Source organism: Panulirus ornatus, chromosome 10, assembly GCF_036320965.1.
Source record: "Panulirus ornatus isolate Po-2019 chromosome 10, ASM3632096v1, whole genome shotgun sequence".
NCBI classification, from domain to species: domain Eukaryota; kingdom Metazoa; phylum Arthropoda; class Malacostraca; order Decapoda; family Palinuridae; genus Panulirus; species Panulirus ornatus.
This window is the reverse complement of record NC_092233.1, coordinates 33,108,954-33,134,494: the sequence shown is the minus strand read 5'-3', so window position 1 is coordinate 33,134,494 and position 25,541 is coordinate 33,108,954. Positions and strand designations below refer to the sequence as shown.

The 25,541-nt window shown below is 47.0% G+C and overlaps 1 protein-coding gene and 1 long non-coding RNA gene across 2 annotated transcripts in view; both read right to left on the bottom strand.

The window, feature by feature from the left end:
- LOC139750888 (uncharacterized) overlaps positions 1 to 25,541 on the bottom strand; it is a 330,261-nt gene that overhangs the window by 254,929 nt on the left and 49,791 nt on the right. The gene's annotated exons all lie outside the window — the stretch shown is intronic.
- On the bottom strand, positions 8,202 to 13,966 carry LOC139750887 (facilitated trehalose transporter Tret1-like). The gene is made up of 3 exons (XM_071665753.1): positions 12,713 to 13,966; positions 10,841 to 10,979; positions 8,202 to 10,182 (listed from the first exon to the last, which is right to left on the bottom strand). The coding sequence occupies exons 1-3, from the start codon at positions 13,166 to 13,168 to the stop codon at positions 8,270 to 8,272; spliced, it is 2,508 nt and encodes an 835-aa protein (XP_071521854.1). The 5' UTR covers positions 13,169 to 13,966; the 3' UTR covers positions 8,202 to 8,269.

The following is a 25,541-nucleotide window of genomic DNA, read 5'->3' as shown; positions in this document are numbered from 1 at the left end:
CCGGGGTCGACGTGCTGTCAATGGATTGAACCAGAGAAGAGTGATGAGAGTGAGCTTGAAAAGAAGGCTTGTGTGCAAAAATAACAAAAGAGATTGAGTGTAGAATGGCAAAGGGTGAGAGCAAATGAAGTGAGGGGAGTAGGCAAAAAAAACTGAAGGTATTTAGGGAAGAAGTGATGTTATGTACAAGAGATGCATGATGCATGTGAAAGGTGGAAGGTGGGCAGATTAGAAAGGGTAGCGAGTGGTGAGATGAAGAAATACATTTGCTAGTGAAAGAGAAAAGAGAGGTGTATGGGGTGCAAATCATTGGGAGATGTATTAGAGAAAGCGGCAGGGGGTAAAGAAGGTGTAGGGGTTGAAAAAGAGGGCAAATGAGATGGGGTGAGAGTATCACTGTACTTTAAAAGGAATAAAACTCTGTTTTGGAAGGAGGTAAATAATCTGCAAAAGCAAGTGACAAAATGGGAACATCGGTGAAGGAGGCAAAAGTGGAAATGATAACAGGTAGTGAAGTAGTGAGTATTTTGAAGGATTGTTAAATGTGTTTGGTGATAGAGTGGCGGATGTAGGATGCTTTGGTCGGAGTGGTGTGCTAAGTGAGAAAGTCATGGAGAGTGCTTTGCTGAAGAGAGAAGAGGTGGTGAAATAATTGCGGAAGATGAAATGCTCCAAAGCAGAGAGTGGATAGTATTGCAGTTGAATTTATCAAGAAAGGGGGTGACTGTGTTGTTAATCGGTTGGTAAAGATATTCATTGTATGTATGGATCACGATGAAGTGCCTGAGAATTAGCAGAATGCATGTATAGTGCCACTGTATAAAGACAAAAGGGATAAAGGTGGGTGTTCAAACTACAGAGGCATAAGTTTGTTGAATATACATGGTGAGTTGTATGGAAGGATATTGATTAAGATGGTGAAGGCATGTACAGAGCATCAGACTTGGGGGGAGTAGCGCGGTTTCACAAGTGTTAGAGGATGTGTGGATCAGGTGTTTGCTTTGTAGAATGTGTGTGAGAAATACTTAGAGAAACAATTGGATTTCTATGTGGTATTTATGGATCTGGAGAATATATATGATATGGTTGATAGAGAGGCTTTGTGGAAGATCTTAAGAATATATGGTGTGGGAAGTAAGCAGCCAGAAGCAGTGAGCAGTTTTTGCAATGGTGTAAGGTTCGTGTACTAGTAGAAGAGAGGAGAGTGAATTATTTCTAGTGAAGGTCGGTCTACGGCAAGAGAGTGTGATGTCATCATGGTTTGTCATATGCTTATGGATGGGGTGGTGAGGGAGGTAAATGCTAGTCTTGGAGGGAAGGGCTAGTATGCAGTCTGCTGGGGATGAGAGGGCCTGGGAAATGAATCAGTTGTTGTTCGCTGATGATACAGCGCTGGTGGCTGATTCGAGTAAGAAACTGCAGAAGTTGGTGACTCAGTTTACTAGTGTGTGTGAAAGGAGAAAGTTGAGAGTAAATGTGAATGAAAGCGAGGTTCTCAAATTCGGCAGGGTTGAGGGATAATTCAGTTGAGATGCAAGTTTGAATAGAGAAAAAATTGGAGATAGTGAAGTGTTTTAGATATCTGGGAGTGGACATAATAGCAAATGGAACCATGAGAGCGGAATTGAGTCGTAGGGTGGGGTGGGGGGAGGGGGGTGAAGGTTCTTGGAGAGATGAATAATGTGCGGAAAGAGAGAACTTTATCTCGTAGAGCAAAAATGGGTGTTTGCATGAAATATAGTTCGAACAATATCATATGGGTGCGAGGCACGAGCGCGGAGGGGGTGGACGTGTTGGAAATGAAATGTTTGAGGAAAACATGTGGTATGAGGTGGTTTGATCGAGTAAGTAATGAAAGAGTAAGAAAGATGTGTGGTAATAAAAAGAGTGTGGTTGAGAGAGCAGAGGAGGGCTGTACTTATATGGTTTGGTCACATGCAGAGACTGAATGAGGAAAGATTGACAAAGAGGATATATGAGTCAGAGGTGGAAGGAACAAGAACAAGGAGACCACAGAAGTGGAGGGAACAAGGAGAACAGGGAGACCAAACTGGAGCTGGAAGGGTGGAGTGAAAAAGATTTAGAGCGATCGGGACATGAACATACAGGGTGATGATACTCGTAGACGTGGTAGAGTGAATTGGAACGATGTGGTATACTTGAGTCGACGTGCTGTCAGCGGACTGTTCCAGGGCATGTGAAGCGGCTGGGGTAAACCATGGAAATGTCTGTTGGGCCTGGATGTGGAAAGGAGCTGTGGTTTCAATGCATTACACATGACAGATAGAGACTGGGTGTGAGCGAATGTAGGTTTTCTTCGTCTGTTCCTGGAGTCACCTCGCGAATATGGGAAATGCCGATCAAGAATGATATATATATATATATATATATATATATATATATATATATATATATATATTATCCCTGGGAATAGGTGAGAAAGAATACTTCCTACGTATTCCCTGCGTGTCGTAGAAGGCAACTAAAAGGAGGGGAGAGCGGGTGGCTGCAAATCCTCCCCTCTCGTTTTTTTATTTTTCTTTTATTTTCCAAAAGATGGAACAGAGCAGGGGGCCAGGTGAGGATATTCCCTCAGAGGCCCAGTCCTCTGTTCTTAACGCTACTTTGCTAACGCGGGAAATGGCGAATAGTATGAAAGAAAATAAATAATAAATAAATATATATATATATATATATATATATATATATATATATATATATATATATATATATATATATAGGGCAGCAAGTATGAGTGTATGCATGTGCATACTATCCCTGGGGATAGGGGAGAAAGAATACTTCCCATGTATTCCCTGCGTGTCGTAGAAGGCGACTAAAAGGGGAGGGAGCGGGTGGCTGGAAATACTCCCCTCTCGTTTTTTTTTTAATTTTCCAAAAGAAGGAACAGAAAAGGGGGTCAGGTGAGGATATTCTCTCTAAGGCCCAGTCCTCTGTTCTTAACGCTACCTCGCTAACGCGGGAAATGGCGAATAGTTTGAAAGAAAGAAAGATATATATATATATATATATATATATATATATATATATATATATATATATATATATATATATATATATATATTATTCATTTACTTTGCTTTGTCGCTGTCTCCCGCATTAGAGGTAGCGCGAGGAAACAGACGAAAGAATGGCCCAACCCATCCACATACACATGTATATACATACACGTCAACACACGCAAATATGCATACCTATACACCTCAACGTATACATATGTATACACACACAGACATATTCATATATATACATGGACATAATTCATACTGTCTGCCTTTATTCATTCTCATCACCACCCTGCCACACATGAAATAATCCCCCCCCCCCTCCCCCTCATGTGTCCGAGGTAGCGCTAGGAAGACAACAAAGGCTCCATTCGTTCACACTCATCTCTAGCTGTCATGTAATAATGCACCGAAACCACAGCTCCCTTTCCACATCCAGGCCCCACAGAACTTTCCATGGTTTACCCCAGACGCTTCACATACCCTGGTTCAATCCATTGACAGCACGTCGACCTCGGTATACCACATATACACTTAGGGTAAGAGAGATGTGTGGTAATAAAAAGAGTGTGGTTGAGAGAGCAGAAGAGGGTGTTTTGAAATGGTTTGGTCACATGGAGAGAATGAGGAAAGATTGACCAAGAGGATATATGTGTCAGAGGTGGAGGGAACGAGGAGAAGTGGGAGACCGAATTGGAGGTGGAAAGATGGAGTGAAAAAGATTTTGAGTGATCGGGGCCTGAACATGCAGGAGGGTGAAAGGCGTGCGAGGAATATATATATATATATATATATATATATATATATATATATATATATATATATATATATATATATATTCCTGCTCTCTCAACCACACTCTTTTTATTTCCACACATCTCTCTAACTTTACATTACTTACTCGATCAAACCACCTCACACTACATATTGTCTTCAAACATTTCATTTACAGTACATCCACCCTCCTGCGCACAACTCTATCTATAGCCCACACCTCGCAGCCATACAACATTGTTGGAACCACTATTCCTTCAAAAATACCCATTTTTGCTTTCCAAGATAATGTTCTCGACTTCCACACATTCTTCAATGCTCCGAGAACTTTCGCCCCCTATATATATATATATATATATATATATATATATATATATATATATATATATATATATATATATATATCCCTGGGGATAGGGGAGAAAGAATACTTCCCACGTATTCCCTGCGTGTCGTAGAAGGCGACTAAAAGGGGAGGGAGCGGAGGGGCTGGAAATCCTCCCCTCTCATATTTTTTTTTTTTTTTTTAATTTTCCAAAAGTAGGAACAGAGAAGGGGCCAGGTGAGGATATTCCCTCGAAGGCCCAGTCCTCTGTTCTTAACGCTACCTCGCTAATGCGGGAAATGGCGAATAGTTTGAAAGAAAAAGAAAATATATATATATATATATATATATATATATATATATATATATATATATATATATATATATATATCATCCCTGGGGATAGTGGAGAAAGAATACTTCCCACGTATTCCCTGCGTGTCGCAGAAGGCGACTAAAAGGGGAGGGAGCGGGGGGCTGGAAATCCTCCCCTCTCGTTTTTTTTTTTTTTTTTCCAAAAGAAGGAACAGAGAAGGGGGCCAGGTGAGGATATTCCCTCAAAGGCCCAGTCCTCTGTTCTTAACGCAACCTCGCTATCGCGGGAAATGGCGAATAGTGTGAAAGATATATATATATATATATATATATATATATATATATATATATATATATATATATATATATATATATATATATATATCCCTGGGGATAGGGGAGCAAGAATACTTCCCACGTATTCCCTGCGTGTCGTAGAAGGCGACTAAAAGGGGAGGGAGCGGGGGGCTGGAAATCCTCCCTTCTCGTTTTTTTTTTTAATTTTCCAAAAGAAGGAACAGAGAATTGGGCCAGGTGAGGGTAGTCCCTCAAAGGCCCAGTCATCTGTTCTTAACGCTACCTCGCTAATGCGGGAAATGGCGAATAGTTTAAAAGAAAGAATATATATATATATATATATATATATATATATATATATATATATATATATATATATATATATATATATATATATATATTATATATATATATATATATATATCATTATCATTATCATTATTATCATTATTCGCTGTCTCCCGCGTGTGCGAGGTAGCGCAAGGAAACAGACGAAAGAATGGCCCGACCCACCCACGTACACATGTATATACATAAACGCCCACTCACACACATATACATACCTGCACATGTCAACGTATACATACACAGACATATACATATATACACATGTATACACTCATACTTGCTGCCCCCATCCATTATTATTAGTCATTATTATTATTATTATTATTATTATTATTATTATTATTATTATTATTATTATTATCATTATTATTATCATTATTATTATTATTATTATTATCATTATTATTATCATTATTATTATTATCATTATCATTATTATTATTATCATTATTATCATTCGCTTCATGTATACATACCTACACATGTCAACGTATACATACATATACATACACAGACATATACATATATACACATGTATACACTCATACTTGCTGCCCCCATCCATTCCCGTCGCCACCCCGCCACACATGAAACTGCACCCCCCCGCGGGCGAGATAGCTCCAGGAATAGCCAACAAAGGCCACATTCGTTCACACTTATTCTCTAGCTTTCACGTGTAATGCACCGAAACCACAGCTCCCTTTCCACATCCAGGCCTCACAAAACTTTCCATGGTTTACCCTAGACGCTTCACATGCCCTAGTTGAATCCACTGACAGCACGTCGACCCAGTTATACCACATCGTTTCAATTCACTCTATTCCTTGCACTCCTTTCACCTTCCTGTATGTTCAGGCCCTGATCACTCAAAATCTTTTTCACTCCATCTTTCCACCTGCAGTTTGGTCTCCCACTTCTTGTTCCCTCCACCTCTGACACATATATCCTCTTTGTCAATCTTTCCTCACTTATTCTCTCCATGTGGCCAAATTATTTCAATACACCCTCTTCTGCTCTCTCAACCACACTTTTTTTTATTACCACACATCTCTCTTATCCTTTTATCACTTACTGGATCAAACCACCTCACACCACATATTGTCCTTAAACATTTCATTTCCAATACACCCACCCTCCTCCACACAACACTATCTATAGCCCATGCCTCGCAACCATATAACATTGTTGGAACCACCATTCATTCAAACATACCCATTTTTGCTCTCCGAGATAACGTTCTCGCCTTCCACACTTCTTCAACGCTCCCAGAACCTTCGCCCCCCTCCCCCACCCTGTGACTCGCTCCTGCTTCCATGGTACCATCCGCTGCTAAATCCACTCCCAGATATCTCAAAAACTTCACTTCCTCCAGTTATTCTCAGTTCAAATTTACCTCCCAATTTACTTGTCCCTCAACCCTACTGAACCTAATAACATTGCTCTTATTCACATTTACTCTCAGCTTTCTTCTTTCACACACTTTACCAAACTGTCACCAACTTCTCCAGTTTCTCACCCGAATCAGTTACCAGCGATGTATCACCAGTGAACAACAACTGACTCACTTCCCAAGACCACTCATCCACAACAGACTGCATACTTGCCCCTCTCTCCAAAACTCTTGCATTCACCTCCCTAACAGCCCTATCCATAAACAAATTGAATAACCATGGAGACATCACACATCCCTAATATAAACCGACATTCGCGGGGAACCGATCACTTTCCTCTCTTCCTACTCGTACACATGCCTTACATCCTGATAAAAACTTTTCACTGCTTCAAATAACTTACCTCCCACACCATATACTCTTAATACCTTCCACATTGCATCTCAATCAACTCTATCATATGCCTTCTCCAGATCCATAAATGCTACATACAAATCCATCCGTTTTTCTAAGTATTTCTCACATACATTCTTCAAAGCAAACACCTGATCCACACGTCTTCTACCACTTCTGAAACCACGCTGCTCTTCCCCAATCTGATGCTCTGTACATGCCTTTACCCTCTCAATCAATACCCTCCCATATAATTTCCCAGGAATATTCAACAAACTTATATCTCTATAATTTGAACACTCACCTTTATCCCCTTTGCCTTTGTACAATGGCACTATGCATGCATTCCGCTAATCCTCAGGCACTTCACCATGAACCATACATACACTGAATATCCTCACCAACCAGTCAACAACACATTCACCACCTTTTTCTAATAAATTCCACTGCAATACCATCCAAACCCGCTGCCTTGACGGCTTTCATCTTCCGCAAAGCTTTCACTACCTCTTCTCTGTTTACCAAGTTATTCTCCCTGACCCTTTCACTTCGCACACCATCTCGACCAAAACACCCTATATCTGCCACTCTATCATCTAACACATTCAACATCCCTTCAAAATACTCACTCCATCTCCTTCTCACCCAACTCTTATTTGCCCTCTTTTTCACCTCTTGCCCAATTCTCTTGATCTCCTGCCTCTTTCTTTTATACATCTCCCAATCATTCGCACTAGTTCCCTGCAAAAATCGTCCAAATGCCTCTCTCTTCTCTTTCACTAACAATCTCAATTCTTCATCACACCACTCACTACCCTTTCTAATTTGCCCACCTCACACCTTTCTCATGCCACAGGCATCTTTTGCGCATGCCATCATTGCTTCCCTAGGTACATCCCATGTATCATATATATATATATACATATATATATATATATATATATATATATATATATATATATATATATATATATATATATGATAGATAGATATAGATAGATAGATAGACAGATGAGAGAGAGAGAGAGAGAGAGAGAGAGAGAGAGAGAGAGAGAGAGAGAGAGAGAGAGAGAGAGAGAGAGAGAGAGAGAGAGAGAGAGAGGGGGGTATTACTGGACTCTGCCTGTCTGTGATTACGCCGCGAGTGAAGAGTCACCATCGGCCAGATTATATCACTGGTGTACAGTCTCGCCGTAGAACTTATTACTCCGAGTTCGTGCTTTCCCTACTTCTGATTGTAGGGCAGAGTTTGAGCTGCAGAAGCTCCTTGAGATTATATGATCAATAATGATTATGATAACAGCAGTTCTTATAGCAATGGCTTAATAATTTTCACAGTTTATTGAGATATGGTTACACGGGCAGACTTCAAAATCAAGTTGTGTGGGTTGGCGTCCGCACTACGCTGGCTGGCCAGACTTCTCCTGGCGTCTGGACGACAAGTAAATTTTTTCCTGATTCAACATATGATCATCCTGGGTGTGTACAGCGGACCTGCCATGGTTGTGTGATGCTTGGGTGACGCTGTCGTGCGCCTGATGAGTAGATCTGCCGTGGTCTTGGACGGGCTGGAAGGCACTGTAGTGGTTAGGTGCAACCTGTGTTAACTTTCTGTGAATGTCGTCCACTTGGATGGTCTCATAGTTGTCATTTATTGGTTGGGTGTTGTCACTGATGACGTGGGTGAGTTGGGACGACTTACCGTGCTCGTGGGCGTGTTGGGTCGAGTGGTTGGGTTGGACAGGTCTACGGTGGTTGTAGGAAGGTTTGGATGACTTGTAATGGTGAAGGGCAGGATGGTTAGACTTGCGGTGGATGTAGGAGGGGTGAGTGAATCTGCGGGTGGGTTGCATGGACTTGAGGGGTTTGCGACGATGTTGGGTGAACTTGAGGTAATTTTGGGCGGGTTGGGCAGAGTTGCAGTGGTTACCTGTGGGTTTGCCGGACTTGCAGTGGTCATGGGTGGGCTGGGTAGACTGGCAATGGGAGGGTTGGGTTGACTTGGAGTGGTCACGGGTGGGCTGGGTAGACTGGCAGTGGTCAGTGGTGGGTTGGACAGACTTGCCGTCGTTGCCGGCAGTTTGGGTCGCTTGACTGTGGTGGGTGGAGGTCGGGGCTGGCCTGCAGGAGTGATGGGCGGTAATTTCCTCAAGTGTTCGACCACGAGTCTCCGGCAGGGTGAGTCCTCCCACCACAGCCAACAATAGGTTGAAGAAGCTGTATAACCAGAACGCTCCGTGTTCCCCGAGCGAGGTCACGATGGTCAGGTTGGTCTGGCTTGCTACATAAGCTCCCGTGTAGAAGAGGGAGAAGAGCAGAGCTACAGCAGTGGAGCGGACGGATGTGGGAAGTATCTCCTCACGTAACAGGCTGAGGACCGAGACGCCCATGTTTGTAAAGAAAGAAAACGTGGCTAGAGAAGCAAAAGGTGACCACACGTGATTGGCAACACCCAGTGAATAGGTTCGGTCGTAGAGGAAGGAGCCTAGCATGGCTAGGGCTGCAGCAGAGGTGAGGAATGCAGCTACGAGCAAGGGTCTACGACCAACATGTTCAACCAGAAGCAGATAGAATATTGTCCCAAGAACACCTATGATATGTACAGCAACAACACTCAGCTCTGGCATCACACCAACCTCAAGCGAGTTGAGGGTTGACGCTAGGGACGCACCCACGAGGAAGTTCCCGGTAAACTGAAATGCAAAAAGCAAGAGAGCAAGTAAGAGAATTTTGCTGAGTATATCTGGATCTTCCATTTGTTGCAGCTGAGCTCTTGCAGTGCACCTCGTTTTCTTCATCTGGTCAGTAATATGGGAGAGCTCGATGTGTGCGCTGTAGTGAGGTCCTCTGAAGAAGATCAAGGACTGGTGAGCTTCCTGGAGGCGGCCTCGAGAGGCGAGCCATCGGGGTGAGTCAGGCAGGAGGAGGAACCCCATGAAGGGGACGACGGTAGTGAGGAAGCCGCACACGAGCGCCATCTGCCGCCACGACAAGCCAGACTTGGCCACAGCGTACACGAGCAGGTAACCCAGTTGTTGTGAGGCGTTAAGACTGGCCATCAGCACCCCTCGCAGGTTGCTGTGCGCCAACTCGGCCACGTAGTTGTGGGAAGGTCCCGCTATGACGCCCAGGGCCAGGGCCTGGACCACCCTGGCGGCCAGGGCCATCCCAGCATTGAATGAAGCGGCCAGCGTCACCCAGGCCACCAGGGCCACGGGCAAGGCCAGCATGAGGGTCACCCGCTGACCCAGCCACACCTGTAGTCCCGCCGTCGCCACAGACCCCACCGCTCCTCCCAGGGTTATCACGCTGCCTAAAAATAAACCAAGAATTTCATTGTCCATCATCATCAGTTATCATCAGTCATAATTCAATGTAAACGAAATTACCTTCTGAGAGTTGTTACATTTACTGGAGACATGAGCGAGTAAACTTAAGAAAATAATGACCATTGTGTGACTACGTTCCTCCCTGTTGACGTACCTGTCTTCCCTTGTTATCACTAGTCATGATTCACTCGTGCAACAGGTTCCTATGACTACCCTTCTACTCAACAGGTTCCTATAACTACCCTTCTACTCAACAGGTTCCTATAACTACCCTTCTACTCAACAGGTTCCTATAACTACCCTTCTACTCAACAGGTTCCTATAACTACCTTTCTACTCAACAGGTTCCTATAACTACCCTTCTACTCAACAGGTTCCTATAACTACCTTTCTACTCAACAGGTTCCTATAACTACCCTTCTACTCAACAGGTTCCTATAACTACCCTTCTACTCCTCCGTGAGTTGACATGGTACTACATATGATTTCGTTCCTTTATCTTCAAAGTGTTATGTGCGGTAAGACGTAATGGTCAACCTGGTTCATCCGACACGACGTCAAGACCTTACGCTTACACACTCAGGCAATCCTCACACTTGTCTTCCCTCATGCAGAAGACAACCCTACGCTCGGTCCACTTACCGTAGAGGAAGACGTGGAAGTGATCCCGGAGGATGGCCTGTGGGCCCGGTTGGGTCAGCTGAGGCAGCGTCTCGCCAGAGAAGCCCAAAACACAGCCCACCCCGAGCTGGGTCGCCGCCGCCGTCAGCGCCCCCAGCACCTGTCGACATCACCAGCATTCTAACATTATCACCAGCAGGAGACACTAGGATGGTCATTGTACATTCGTCTGTGTGTCTTTTTAGACATTTTCATTTCATCTCCATTTTGGTTTTAGAGCTTTACTTGGATGTGCACTGACAAAGCAATCCTCTGACAGTGTGGATGAAGGTCACACAGCTGGGGTAGTTGCAGGCAAGGAGGGAGCATACAGTGAGTATAGACATCGACATGGGAGGGTGACAGGTAGGCCCAAGTGGGATCACGGAGGATTCTCATCCTGACGGGAAAATTAGGGGGGGGGGGGGGAGCGTTAATGGCATCGATGAAATACGTGGTAAGTCAACATATGACGCTCACATATTCAATCAGAATGCATTCATGTGTACATTGTTCACGGCACACACAAGATACTGACGCTGATAGCAATACAAATGGACGGTCATAATAAGTCACATACGAGGCAAACAATAAACAAACGATACTCGTAAACATTGAGAGGAGATTCGGGACACATCACATACAAGTATATAGTTACACACTGGTATTGATGAGTATATGTGACAAGTTATATTAAGCTCATTATACCTCAAGGCTATTAAGCTCATTATACCTCAAGGCATCACAGACTCTGGCTAGAGTCTGTGATCCTTTACAACATATGTATAAGTGAAGTGATCCTAAAGTTCTGGATACCTCAGGTCCTGAAGCCCCAAACCGCCTATTTTAGGGCACTCTGCCAAGTGTCTGTCTGTCAGGTGGAGAGCAGCGCAAACATCAGGAATGTTCGGGATTATATGTTCTATCATTTGTCAGATGTGTTTATAACGTTGACGTAGTCTGGCATCTACGGGACTACACAGCATGGTGCAGTCTGGACGTCTTCACATTAGTGTTCTTAGGCGTAAGACGATGATAATAGTTAAGACTACAGGTGTCAGGTGTGTGTGCATGTCTCTGGTGTGATGAGCAGGGTAGAGACTACGGCGGCTCTAGTTAGACCACATCCACTGGGAGGAGCTGCCGGTCAACGAATACCTTTTGTTACGTTATCAACTTGTTGTTCATGAGGCTACCTTGATCTTGTGAAGATATCCAAACTGGACATCTGGGGTATTTACTGTACACTTCAATACACGACTGAATGGCGGGAAGCTGAGTCTTGCTGGACCTTTCCTCGTGACAGCGTTACAAAAGGAGATTTGAAGTCAAGGAGGATTACAGTCTATGCTTTTATGAAATACTATGAGAATGTTGTCAACGTGACACAAACTAATGGTGTAAAATGCACTATTGAATCAATATGTGAAGAACTAGCATACCCCACTGCAGTCATTCAATTATGTTTTTACATATATTTAATTGTAAATCACTTAAGAGAAAAATTGATGAAGATATCCAGAAGAATTATATTAACATCTTTCACCAACTGTGGAGTTTTGTATGCTAATTATGTATTGTAAGTCTTGAAATATTGCAAAGACTCTTTTATTCAAAGATACTGTTTACTAAACATTAATATCTGCCTATCTAACACAACATATTTGTCGTGTGGTAACGGCCTTATAAGAAGAATATGAGATTCTTACGAATATCATACAAAGAATATTAGAATCTTCAGGATGGTTCAAATGAGCTTCGACTGTATGTGATAAACACAATATATGGAGTTAGTTCCTGGTGTCAGAGCCCATGGGTGGGAACATGGCTGGTTATAAAGGGAAGAACACTGACCTGAGGAGCCGTGGCAGGTGTACTGTCTTGCACCATCAGGTCTGGACGTGGTGCACAGCACACAGCAAGAGCCGTCCCGCCCTTATCCGTGCTCTCCTCGCCTTCTGCTTCGTCTGTCTGCTCCTGCCCTTGCTGGGGCGCCTTACTCTTGCCTCCATTATCTCCACCTTCTGCATCGTCTGTCTGTTTCTGCTCGTCCGAGGGCGCCTCCTTCATGACGTCATCTACTTCTTCATGTTTCACTAACCACTCTTGCTTCTCTGGGTCTGAGGGCGCTGTACTCCTGACGACGTTATGACCTTTGTCTGGTTCATGTGGCTCCTGCTGCCTGTCATGGAGCACTTCACCACCTCCGCCGAGTGGCCGCTCCGTTCTCTCTCCAGAGGTTTCAGTCCTGAGGTCACTCTCGACATCGTGTACCCCAGACGTCCCTTGTTTTGCCAACCATTTCATCATCTTGGAGGAGGAGGAGGAGGAGGAGGAACGGCTGACAACACCAACGGTCAGCTGGGAGGAGCTGCTGCCTCTCACGAGAGATGAAATTTATTTCCTGTGTCAAATTATCATAATATGATGTTTACATTTCAGTATGCGGCACCTTGGCTGTCAATGTTCACTTTCGTTTTCCCTAAATGTACTACATTCAGTTTTCATTTACTAAAACTTCAGTTCTCACTTGTCACGTTTTTTCCCCCTCCATGTGTTCACACGGCCCACCGCAGTGCTCCTCCTCCCTCACCAGGCTAGTAAATGTCCCAGCAGTCACCTCTCCTCCAGGAGACAAGACCTACATGGGAAATTATAGCTCATCTCTGTTGTCTCTCATGTACGACAAGGTCGGCGGCAGTGTCAAGGTTAGACCACCTTCCTACCATTATCATGTAATGACACTTATCAAGGCGACGCCCCATATGTGGCACCTGTTATGTACAGTGGCGAAGGAAAATATAACAGTCTGCAATCCTAGCTGACTTGATCAACAACGACATGATGACAACACATCACGGGAACGTACCATCATGTACGATAATTCCACGGAGGCGTACGATAATCATCCTTCTCATACATGGCCGGGTGTTTATACCTTCCTTTCCTCCCATTACGTCTCCCGCCCACCCCAGGCAGGATGCTGCGCCAACTGACAACAAGGGAACAATCGACACCTTCACATGAACGACGTAATGTGTCATTATTACCTGGGTCTCCGGTCCTGGCTCCACGGCTGCTCACACGACCAACGTATCCACGCTCACCTCCCGACCAGCTGGGTGGCACCTCGTACTGCACCAGTGGAGCCACGGGACTGGGGGGGTTAAGTCATGGTACTTGGGGGATAAGTCATAGTACTTGGGGGGTTAAGTCATGGTACTGAGGGGATAAGTCATGGTATTGAGGGAATTAATCATGGTACTGAGGGGATGTCACGGTACTGAGGGGATTGATCATGGTACTGAGGTGATGTCACGGTATTGAGGGAATTGATCATGGTACTGAGGGGATAAGTCACGGTATTGAGGGGATTAATCATGGTACTGAGGGGATAAGTCACGGTACTGAGGGAGTTAATCATGGTATTGAGGGGATTAATCATGGCACTGAGGGGATAAGTCACGGTACTGAGGGGATTGATCATGGTACTGAGGTGATGTCACGGTATTGAGGGGATTGATCATGGTACTGAGGGGATAAGTCACGGTATTGAGGGGATTAATCATGGTACTGAGGGGATGTCACGGTACTGAGGGAGTTAATCATGGTATTGAGGGGATTAATCATGGTACTGAGGGGATAAGTCACGGTACTGAGGGGATTGATCATGGTACTGAGGTGATGTCACGGTATTGAGGGGATTGATCATGGTACTGAGGGGATAAGTCACGGTATTGAGGGGATTAATCATGGTACAGAGGGGATAAGTCACGGTACTGAGGGAGTTAATCATGGTACTGAGGGGATTAATCATGGTACTGAGGGGATGTCACGGTATTGAGGGGATTAATCATGGTACTGAGAGGATAAGTCACGGTACTGAGGGGATTAATCATGGTACTGAGGGGATAAGTCACGGTACTGAGGGGATTAATCATGGTACTGAGGGGATAAGTCACGGTATTGAGGGGATTAATCATGGTACTGAGGGGATAAGTCACGGTACTGAGGGATTAATCATGGTACTGAGGGGATAAGTCACGGTACTGAGGGGATTAATCATAGTACTGAGGGGATAAGTCACGGTACTGAGGGGATTAATCATGGTACAGAGGGGATAAGTCACGGTAGAGGGGATTAATCATGGTACTGAGGGGATAAGTCACGGTACTGAGGGTATTAATCATGGTACTGAGAGGATAAGTCACGGTACTGAGGGGATTAATCATGGTACTGAGGGGATAAGTCACGGTACTGAGGGGATTAATCATGGTACTGAGGGGATAAGTCACGGTTCTGAGGGGATTAATCATGGTACTGAGGGGATAAGTCACGGTACTGAGGGGATTAATCATGGTACTGAGGGGATAAGTCACGGTACTGAGGGGATTAATCATGGTACTGAGGGGATAAGTCACGGTACTGAGGGGATTAATCATGGTACTGAGGGGATAAGGTCACGGTACTGAGGGGATTAATCATAGTACTGAGGGGATAAGTCACGGTACTGAGGGGATTAATCATGGGACTGAGGGGATAAGTCACGGTACTGAGGGGATTAATCATGGTACTGATGGGATAAGTCACGGTACTGAGGGGATTAATCATGGTACTGAGGGGATAAGTCACGGTACTGAGGGGATTAATCATGGTACTGAGGGGATAAGTCACGGTACTGAGGGGATTAATCATGGTACTGAGGGATAAGTCACGGTACTGAGGGGATTAATCATGGTACTGAGGGGATAAGTCACGGTATTGAGGGGATTAATCATGGTACTGAGGGGATAAGTCACGGTACTGAGGGATTAATCATGGTACTGAGGGGATAAGTCACGGTACTGAGGGGATTAATCATGGTACTGAGGGGATAAGTCACGGGTACTGAGGGGATTAATCATGGTACTGAGGGGATAAGTCACGGTATTGAGGGGATTAATCATGGTACTGAGGGGATAAGTCACGGTACTGAGGGATTAATCATGGTACTGAGAGGATTAATCATGGTACTGAGGGGATAAGTCTCGGTACTGAGGGCATTAATCATGGTACTGAGGGGATAAGTCACGGTTCGGAGGGGAGTAATCATGGTACTGAGGGGATAAGTCTCGGTACTGAGGGCATTAATCATGGTACTGAGGGGATAAGTCACGGTACTGAGGGAGTTAATCATGGTACTGAGGGGATGTCACGGTATTGAGGGGATTAATCATGGTACTGAGGGGATAAGTCACGGTACTGAGGGGATTAATCATGGTACTGAGGGGATGTCACGGTATTGAGGGGATTAATCATGGTACTGAGGGGATAAGTCACGGTAGTGAGGGGATTAATCATGGTACTGAGGGGATAAGTCACGGTACTGAGGGGACTAATCATGGTACTGAGGGGATAAGTCATGGTACTTGAGCGGTTGTTACGTATTGTGTTGGTCACTATGGTACTGGAGGGCTGTCATAATACTGGAGAAGTTATGGTACTGGATGGGTTGATGGAGAAGTTATGGTACTGGATGGGTTGATGTTATACTGAAGGGGTTGCTGTGGCACCGAAGGGGTTGTTATGGTTGTGAAGAGGTTGTTAAAGTAGTGGGTACGTTGTTATGGTACTGAGGGATTGTTATGGTATTGAGGGATTGTTATGGTACTGGATGGATTATGGTACTGGAGGGGTTCTCATGGTAGTGGATGAGTTGTTAAGGTACTAGGTGAGTTGTTATAGTACTGGAGGGTTCTTATGGTACTGGATGGGGTACTAGGGTACTGAGTGGTTGTTATGGTACTGGATGGGTTGTTATGGTACTGGATTGGGTATTACACTATGGTTGGGTAAAAAGTGTTATATGCTAAGTGATTATGTCTAAAAAGTACAGAAAATGGTTATTATTCAATTGAAACTTTGCTTTTGTGATCAGGACGATGATATTTTGAAATACACATATTTTCAGAACCTTCCAGGCAGATCCAGTGCTGAGTAGCTGATAGAGAACTTTCTACAAGTTTCCAGTGATATAAATAGTAGTATAAATATAAAGACCTTAAGTTAACCAGTTCAGTTGAGATGTAGCGGCCTAAGTGGATACATACATGTTTCTGGGACGACAGCTAGAGGCGTCCGGCACACACATCATGCTATGTCTGCCGCCAATTCATCAAAACAAGAACGAAAAAGTAGTGTAGTGCGTGGCAGCATCAGCTAAGATGCGCCAGGCTGACAAGGTATATTTCACCATGACTGTCAGGGATCAAGCCACCTCATCTCACCTGCCAGCAATGCAAAAAATAAAAAAAAAAATAAAAATAAAAAATGAAAAGGCAAGATAGACTATTGTTGATAGTTTACATAACGGAATCTTATGATTTTACTAGAATTCTAGGAACAGAGATTTTTAAATTTAATTTTCTTTTAATTTTTCAATACAAAATAAAATCATTTTTGAAATATGTTGAGAGAATATCACATTAGTCATGACTGAAATAAATTCATAAACAAATATATATATATATATATATATATATATATATATATATATATATATATATATATATATATATATATATATATATATATATATATATTCTTTTTCATAATCACAACTTTATATTGTTCGTTGCGGGATGATACAGAGGAGGAAAGAGAACCATGACGTACGCTAGCCCAGGTATCTGGCGGGAACCTACACACCAGACAGGCATGCTGCCCCTATGCATTGTGGTGGAACCTACACACCACACAGGCATGCTGCCCCTGTATGGTGGTGGAACCTACACACCACACAGGCATGCTGCCCCTGTATGGTGGTGGAACCTACACACCACACAGGCATGCTGCCCCTGCATTGTGGTGGAACCTACACACCACACAGGCATGCTGCCCCTGCATGCTGGTGGAACCTACACACCACACAGGCATGCTGACCCTGCATGGTGGTGGAACCTACACACCACACAGGCATGCTGACCCGCATGGTGGAACCTACACACCACACAGGCATGCTCACCCTACATGGTGGTGGAACCTACACACCACACAGGCATGCTGCCCTTGCATGGTGGAACCTACACACCACACAGGCATGCTGATCCTGCATGGTGGTGGAACCTACACACCACACAGGCATGCTGCCCCTGCATGGTGGTGGAACCTACACACCACACAGGCATGCTGCCCCTGCATGGTGGAACCTACACACCACACAGGCATGCTGCCCCTGCATGGTGGAACCTACACACCACACAGGCATGCTGACCCTGCATGGTGGTGGAACCTACACACCACACAGGCATGCTGACCCGCATGGTGGAACCTACACACCACACAGGCATGCTGACCCTACATGGTGGTGGAACCTACACACCACACAGGCATGCTGACCCGCATGGTGGAACCTACACACCACACAGGCATGCTGACCCTGCATGGTGGAACCTACACACCACACAGGCATGCTGCCATTGCATGGTGGAACCTACACACCACACAGGCATGCTACTCCTGCTTGGTGAAACCTACACACCACACAGGCATGCTGCCCTTGCATGGTGGAACCTCCACACCACACAGGCATGCTGACCCTGCATGGTGGTGGAACCTACACACCACACAGGCATGCTGCCCCTGCATGGTGGTGGAACCTACACAACACACAGGCATGCTGACCCTGCATGGTGGAACCTACACACCATACAGGCATGCTGACCCTGCATGGTGGTGGAACCTACACACCACACAGGCATGCTGCCCCTGCATGCTGGTGGAACCTACACACCACACAGGCATGCTGCCCCTGCATGCTGGTGGAACCTACACACCACACAGGCATGCTGACCCTGCATGGTGGAACCTACACACCACACAGGCATGCTGACCCTACATGGTGGTGGAACCTACACACCACACAGGCATGCTACTACTGCATGATGGAACCTACACACCACACAGGCATGCTGACCCTGCATGGTGGAACCTACACACCACACAGGCATGCTGCCCCTGCATGGTGGAACCTACACACCACACAGGCATGCTGACCCTGCATGGTGGTGGAACCTACACACCACACAGGCATGCTGACCATTGCATGGTGGAACCTACACACCACACAGGCATGCTACTCCTGCATGGTGGAACCTACACACCACACAGGCATGCTGACCCTGCATGGTGGAACCTACACACCACACAGGCATGCTGACCCTGCATGGTGGTGGAACCTACACACCACACAGGCATGCTGCCCCTGCATGCTGGTGGAACCTACACACCACACAGGCATGCTGCCCCTGCATGGTGGAACCTACACACCACACAGGCATGCTGCCCCTGCATGCTGGTGGAACCTACACACCACACAGGCATGCTGACCCTGCATGCTGGTGGAACCTACACACCACACAGGCATGCTGCCCCTGCATGGTGGAACCTACACACCACACAGGCATGCTGCCCCTGCATGGTGGAACCTACACACCACACAGGCATGCTGACCCTGCATGGTGGTGGAACCTACACACCACACAGGCATGCTGACCCTGCATGGTGGTGGAACCTACACACCACACAGGCATGCTGACCCTGCATGGTGGAACCTACACACCACACAGGCATGCTGACCCTACATGGTGGTGGAACCTACACACCACACAGGCATGCTGACCCGCATGGTGGAACCTACACACCACACAGGCATGCTGACCCTACATGGTGGTGGAACCTACACACCACACAGGCATGCTGACCCTGCATGGTGGAACCTACACACCACACAGGCATGCTGACCCTGCATGGTGGTGGAACCTACACACCACACAGGCATGCTGCCCCTGCATGCTGGTGGAACCTACACACCACACAGGCATGCTGCCCCTGCATGGTGGTGGAACCTACACACCACACAGGCATGCTGCCCCTGCATGGTGGAACCTACACACCACACAGGCATGCTGCCCCTGCATGGTGGTGGAACCTACACACCACACAGGCATGCTGACCCGCATGGTGGAACCTACACACCACACAGGCATGCTGACCCTGCATGTGGTGGAACCTACACACCACACAGGCATGCTGACCCTGCATGGTGGTGGAACCTACACACCACACAGGCATGCTGACCCTGCATGCTGGTGGAACCTACACACCACACAGGCATGCTGACCCTACATGGTGGTGGAACCTACACACCACACAGGCATGCTGACCCGCATGGTGGAACCTACACACCACACAGGCATGCTCACCCTACATGGTGGTGGAACCTACACACCACACAGGCATGCTGACCCTGCATGGTGGAACCTACACACCACACAGGCATGCTGATCCTGCATGGTGGTGGAACCTACACACCACACAGGCATGCTGCCCCTGCATGGTGGTGGAACCTACACACCACACAGGCATGCTGCCCCTGCATGGTGGTGGAACCTACACACCACACAGGCATGCTGCCCCTGCATGGTGGAACCTACACACCACACAGGCATGCTGACCCTGCATGGTGGTGGAACCTACACACCACACAGGCATGCTGCCCCTGCATGGTGGAACCTACACACCACACAGGCATGCTGACCCTGCATGGTGGTGGAACCTACACACCACACAGGCATGCTACTACTGCATGGTGGAACCTACACACCACACAGGCATGCTGACCCTGCATGGTGGAACCTACACACCACACAGGCATGCTGCCCCCGCATGTTGGTGGAACCTACACACCACACAGGCATGCTGACCCGCATGGTGGAACCTACACACCACACAGGCATGCTGCCCCTGCATGCTGGTGGAACCTACACACCACACAGGCATGCTGCCCCTGCATGCTGGTGGAACCTACACACCACACAGGCATGCTGACCCTGCATTGTGCAACCTACACACCACACAGGCATGCTGCCCCTGCATGCTGGTGGAACCTACACACCACACAGGTATGCTGCCCCTGTATGGTGGTGGAACTTACACACCACACAGGCATGCTGACCCTGCATTGTGGTGGAACCTACACACCACACAGGCATGCTGCCCCTGTATGGTGGTGGAACTTACACACCACACAGGCATGCTGCCCCTGCATTGTGGTGGAACTTACACACCACACAGGCATGCTGCCCCTGCATTGTGGTGGAACCTACACACCACACAGGCATGCTGACCCTGCATGCTGGTGGAACCTACACACCACACAGGCATGCTGACCCTGCATGGTGGAACCTACACACCACACAGGCATGCTGACCCTGCTTGGTGGAACCTACACACCACACAGGCATGCTGCCCCTGCATGTTGGTGGAACCTACACACCACACAGGCATGCTACTACTGCATGGTGGAACCTACACACCACACAGGCATGCTGACCCTGCATGGTGGAACCTACACACCACACAGGCATGCTGCCCCTGCATGCTGGTGGAACCTACACACCACACAGGCATGCTGCCCCTGCATGCTGGTGGAACCTACACACCACACAGGCATGCTGACCCTGCATTGTGCAACCTACACACCACACAGGCATGCTGCCCCTGCATGCTGGTGGAACCTACACACCACACAGGCATGCTGCCCCTGCATGCTGGTGGAACCTACACACCACACAGGCATGCTGACCCTGCATTGTGCAACCTACACACCACACAGGCATGCTGCCCCTGCATGCTGGTGGAACCTACACACCACACAGGCATGCTGACCCTGCATTGTGCAACCTACACACCACACAGGCATGCTGCCCCTGCATGCTGGTGGAACCTACACACCACACAGGCATGCTGACCCTGCATTGTGCAACCTACACACCACACAGGCATGCTGACCCTGCATTGTGCAACCTACACACCACACAGGCATGCTGCCCCTGCATGCTGGTGGAACCTACACACCACACAGGCATGCTGACCCTGCATTGTGCAACCTACACACCACACAGGCATGCTGACCCTGCATGGTAGAACCTTCCAGACGTCGGCCTGGCAAGACAGCACCTGCTATCACGTGTCCGGACCTTCCATCATCCATTGCCCCAGTGCCACACGACCCGGCGCTCCCATTACCCACTCCAGGGGAGAGAGAGAGAGAGAGAGAGAGAGAGAGAGAGAGAGAGAGAGAGAGAGAGAGAGAGAGAGAGAGAGAGAGAGAGAGAGCAGCCGTCGTCAGAACAGACCGGCAAGTCAGAGGTGGAGGAAGACGTAGTAGATCCAGATTATAATTTCAGAGTTGCAGCTGAGGAGAGAAACCCACACTACCCCAGTGAGAAAATCCTCAACCACTTGATCAGACATGTTGGTCTCACGATGACCAATGCCGAGGTTCTGACGTCACGACTCAAGCTGTGGAACTGATTGGGTGAAGGTGAGCAAATCACAGATCAGAGGAAGCGTCACCTGGGTTTTTCCAGCTTCTTCACCCGTCAAGATGGGCTCTGCGTCTGCCACAATGTCACCAGTGGCGCCTCTTTACTGACTACTCATGCAGGAGCCTCAGAGCCGTGCTGCTCCGTAACGGGCACCAGTACTCGTCTCTTCCCCTGGCTCAGGTGCACCTCACAAGACCGTGCTAGACGCCTTGAAGTATGAGGAGGAGTACAGACGGCAGGTCATCAGAGACTTCACAATGGTACTGGCATTCCTGATGTCTCTCCAAGGTGGTTTTACCAAGTTTCCCAGCTGTCTTTACCTTAGAGAGAGCAGGCACATCGTGGCCCACTACCACAGGCAGGACTGGCCACAGCGGACTGTAGTGATGAACAACGTCAAGTGGGAGTCACTGGTGGACCCCAGGAAGGTGTTGATGCCAACACTACACATACAATTACACCTTATTAAATAATCTGTCACACCTCTAGTCTGCAGCCTTCATGTAATGAGTACTGGGAGATTGTCATGGTACTGGGAGATTGTCATGGTACTGGGCGGGTGTCATGGTACTGGGAGGTTGTCATGGTACTGGGAAGGTTGTCATGGTACTGGGAAGGTTGTCATGGTACTGGGAAGGTTGTCATGGTACTGGGAAGGTTGTCATGGTACTGAGGATGTTGTCATGGTACTGGGAAGGTTGTCATGGTACTGGGAAGGTTGTCATAGTACTGAGGATATTGTCATGGTACTGGGGATGTTGTCATTGTACTGGGGAGGTTGTCATGGTACTGAGGATGTTGTCATGGTACTGGGAAGGTTGTCATGGTACTGGGAAGGTTGTCATAGTACTGAGGATATTGTCATGGTACTGGGGATGTTGTCATTGTACTGGGGAGGTTGTCATGGTACTGAGGATGTTGTCATGGTACTGGGATGTTGTCATGGTACTGGGAAGGTTGTCATGGTACTGGGAAGGTTGTCATAGTACTGAGGATATTGTCATGGTACTGGGGATGTTGTCATTGTACTGGGGAGGTTGTCATGGTACTGGGGAGGTTGTCATGGTACTGGGGATGTTGTCATTGTACTGGGGAGGTTGTCATGGTACTGAGGAAGTTGTCATGGTACTGGGAAGGTTGTCATGGTACTGGGAAGGTTGTCATAGTACTGAGGATATTGTCATGGTACTGGGGATGTTGTCATTGTACTGGGGAGGTTGTCATGGTACTGAGGATGTTGTCATGGTACTGGGATGTTGTCATGGTACTCGGGATGTTGTCATGGTACTGGGGATTTTATGATACTGGGATGTTGTCATGGTACTTGGAGGTTGTCATGGTACTGGGATGTTGTCATGGTACTGGGATGTTGTCATGGTACTGGGGAGGTTGTCATGGTACTGGGGATGTTGTCATGGTACTGGGAAGGTTGTCATGGTACTGGGAGGTTGTCATGGTACTGGGAAGGTTGTCATGGTACTGGGAAGGTTGTCATGGTACTGGGAAGGTTGTCATGGTACTGAGGATATTGTCATGGTACTGGGGATGTTGTCATTGTACTGGGGAGGTTGTCATGGTACTGAGGATGTTGTCATGGTACTGGGGATTTTATGATACTGGGATGTTGTCATGGTACTTGGAGGTTGTCATGGTACTGGGATGTTGTCATGGTACTGGGATGTTGTCATGGTACTGGGATGTTGTCATGGTACTGGGGAGATTGTCATGGTACTGGGATTTGTCATAGTACTGGGGAGGTTGTCATGGTACTGGGGAGGTTGTCATGGTACTGGGGATGTTGTCATAGTACTGGGGAGGTTGTCATGGTACTGGGAATGTTGTCAGGTACTGGGGATGTTGTCATAGTACTGGGGATGTTGTCATGGTACTGGTGAGGTTGTCATGGTACTGGGAGGTTGTCATGGTACTGGGGATGTTGTCATGGTACTGGGGAGGTTGTCATGGTACTGAGGATGTTGTCATAGTACTGGGGAGGTTGTCATGGTACTGGGAGGTTGTCATGGTACTGGGGATTTTATGATACTGGGATGTTGTCATGGTACTGGGGATGTTGTCATGGTACTGGGGATTTTATGATACTGGGATGTTGTCATGGTACTGGGGATGTTGTCATGGTACTGGGGAGGTTGTCATGGTACTGGGGATGTTGTCATAGTACTGGGGAGGTTGTCATGGTACTGAGGATGTTGTCATAGTACTGGGGAGGTTGTCATGGTACTGGGAGGTTGTCATGGTACTGGGATGTTGTCATGGTACTGGGATGTTGTCATGGTACTGGGGATGTTGTCATGGTACTGGGGATGTTACCATGGTACTGGGGAGGTTGTCATGGTACTGGGGAGGTTGTCATAGTACTGGGGATGTTGTCATGGTACTGGGGATTTTATGATACTGGGATGTTGTCATGGTACTGGGATGTTGTCATGGTACTGGGGAGGTTGTCATGGTACTGGGGATGTTGTCATAGTACTGGGGAGGTTGTCATGGTACTGGGGATGTTGTCAGGTACTGGGATGTTGTCATAGTACTGGGGATGTTACCATGGTACTGGGAGGTTGTCATGGTACTGGGATGTTGTCATGGTACTGGGGATGTTGTCATGGTACTGGGGATGTTACCATGGTACTGGGGAGGTTGTCATGGTACTGGGGATGTTATGATACCGAGATGTCATGGTGCTGGGAAGGTTGTCATGGTACCAGGGAGGTTGTCATGGTACTGGGGAGGTTGTCATGTTACTGGGGATGTTGTCATGGTACTGGGAAGGTTGTCATGGTACTGGGAGGTTGTCATGGTACTGGGAAGGTTGTCATGGTACTGGGGATGTTGCCATGGTACAGGGGATGTTGCCATGGTACAGGGGATGTTGTCATGGTACTGGGGATGTTGTCATGGTACTGGGGATGTTGTCATGGTACTGAGATGTTGTCATGGTACTGAGGATGTTGTCATGGTACTGGGATGTTGTCATGGTACTGAGATGTTGTCATGGTACTGAGGATGTTATGGTACTGGGATGTTGTCATGGTACTGGGGATGCTATGATACTGGGGATGTTGTCATGGTACTGGGGATGTTGTCATGGTAATGGTGAGGTTGCCATGGTGCTGGGATGTTGTCATGGTACTGGTGAGGTTGTTATGGTACTGGGGATGTTGTCATGGTACTGGTGAGGTTGTCATGGTACTGGGATGTTGTCATGGCACTGGGGAGGTTGTCATGGTACTGGGGATGTTGTCATGGTACTGGGGAGGTTGTCATGGTACTGGGGATGTTGTCATGGTACTGGGGAG

Bases quoted from the DNA above. Each gene is read 5' to 3' on its own strand.
- LOC139750887 (XM_071665753.1), bottom strand. From the start codon at position 13,168: ATGATGAAATGGTTGGCAAAACAAGGGACGTCTGGGGTACACGATGTC. The intron at 10,980-12,712 runs GTCAGTGTTCTT...TGATGTCGACAG, and splicing joins CACCTGCCACGGCTCCTCAG to GTGCTGGGGGCGCTGACGGC. The intron at 10,183-10,840 runs GTAAGTGGACCG...GTTTATTTTTAG, and splicing joins CTTCCACGTCTTCCTCTACG to GCAGCGTGATAACCCTGGGA.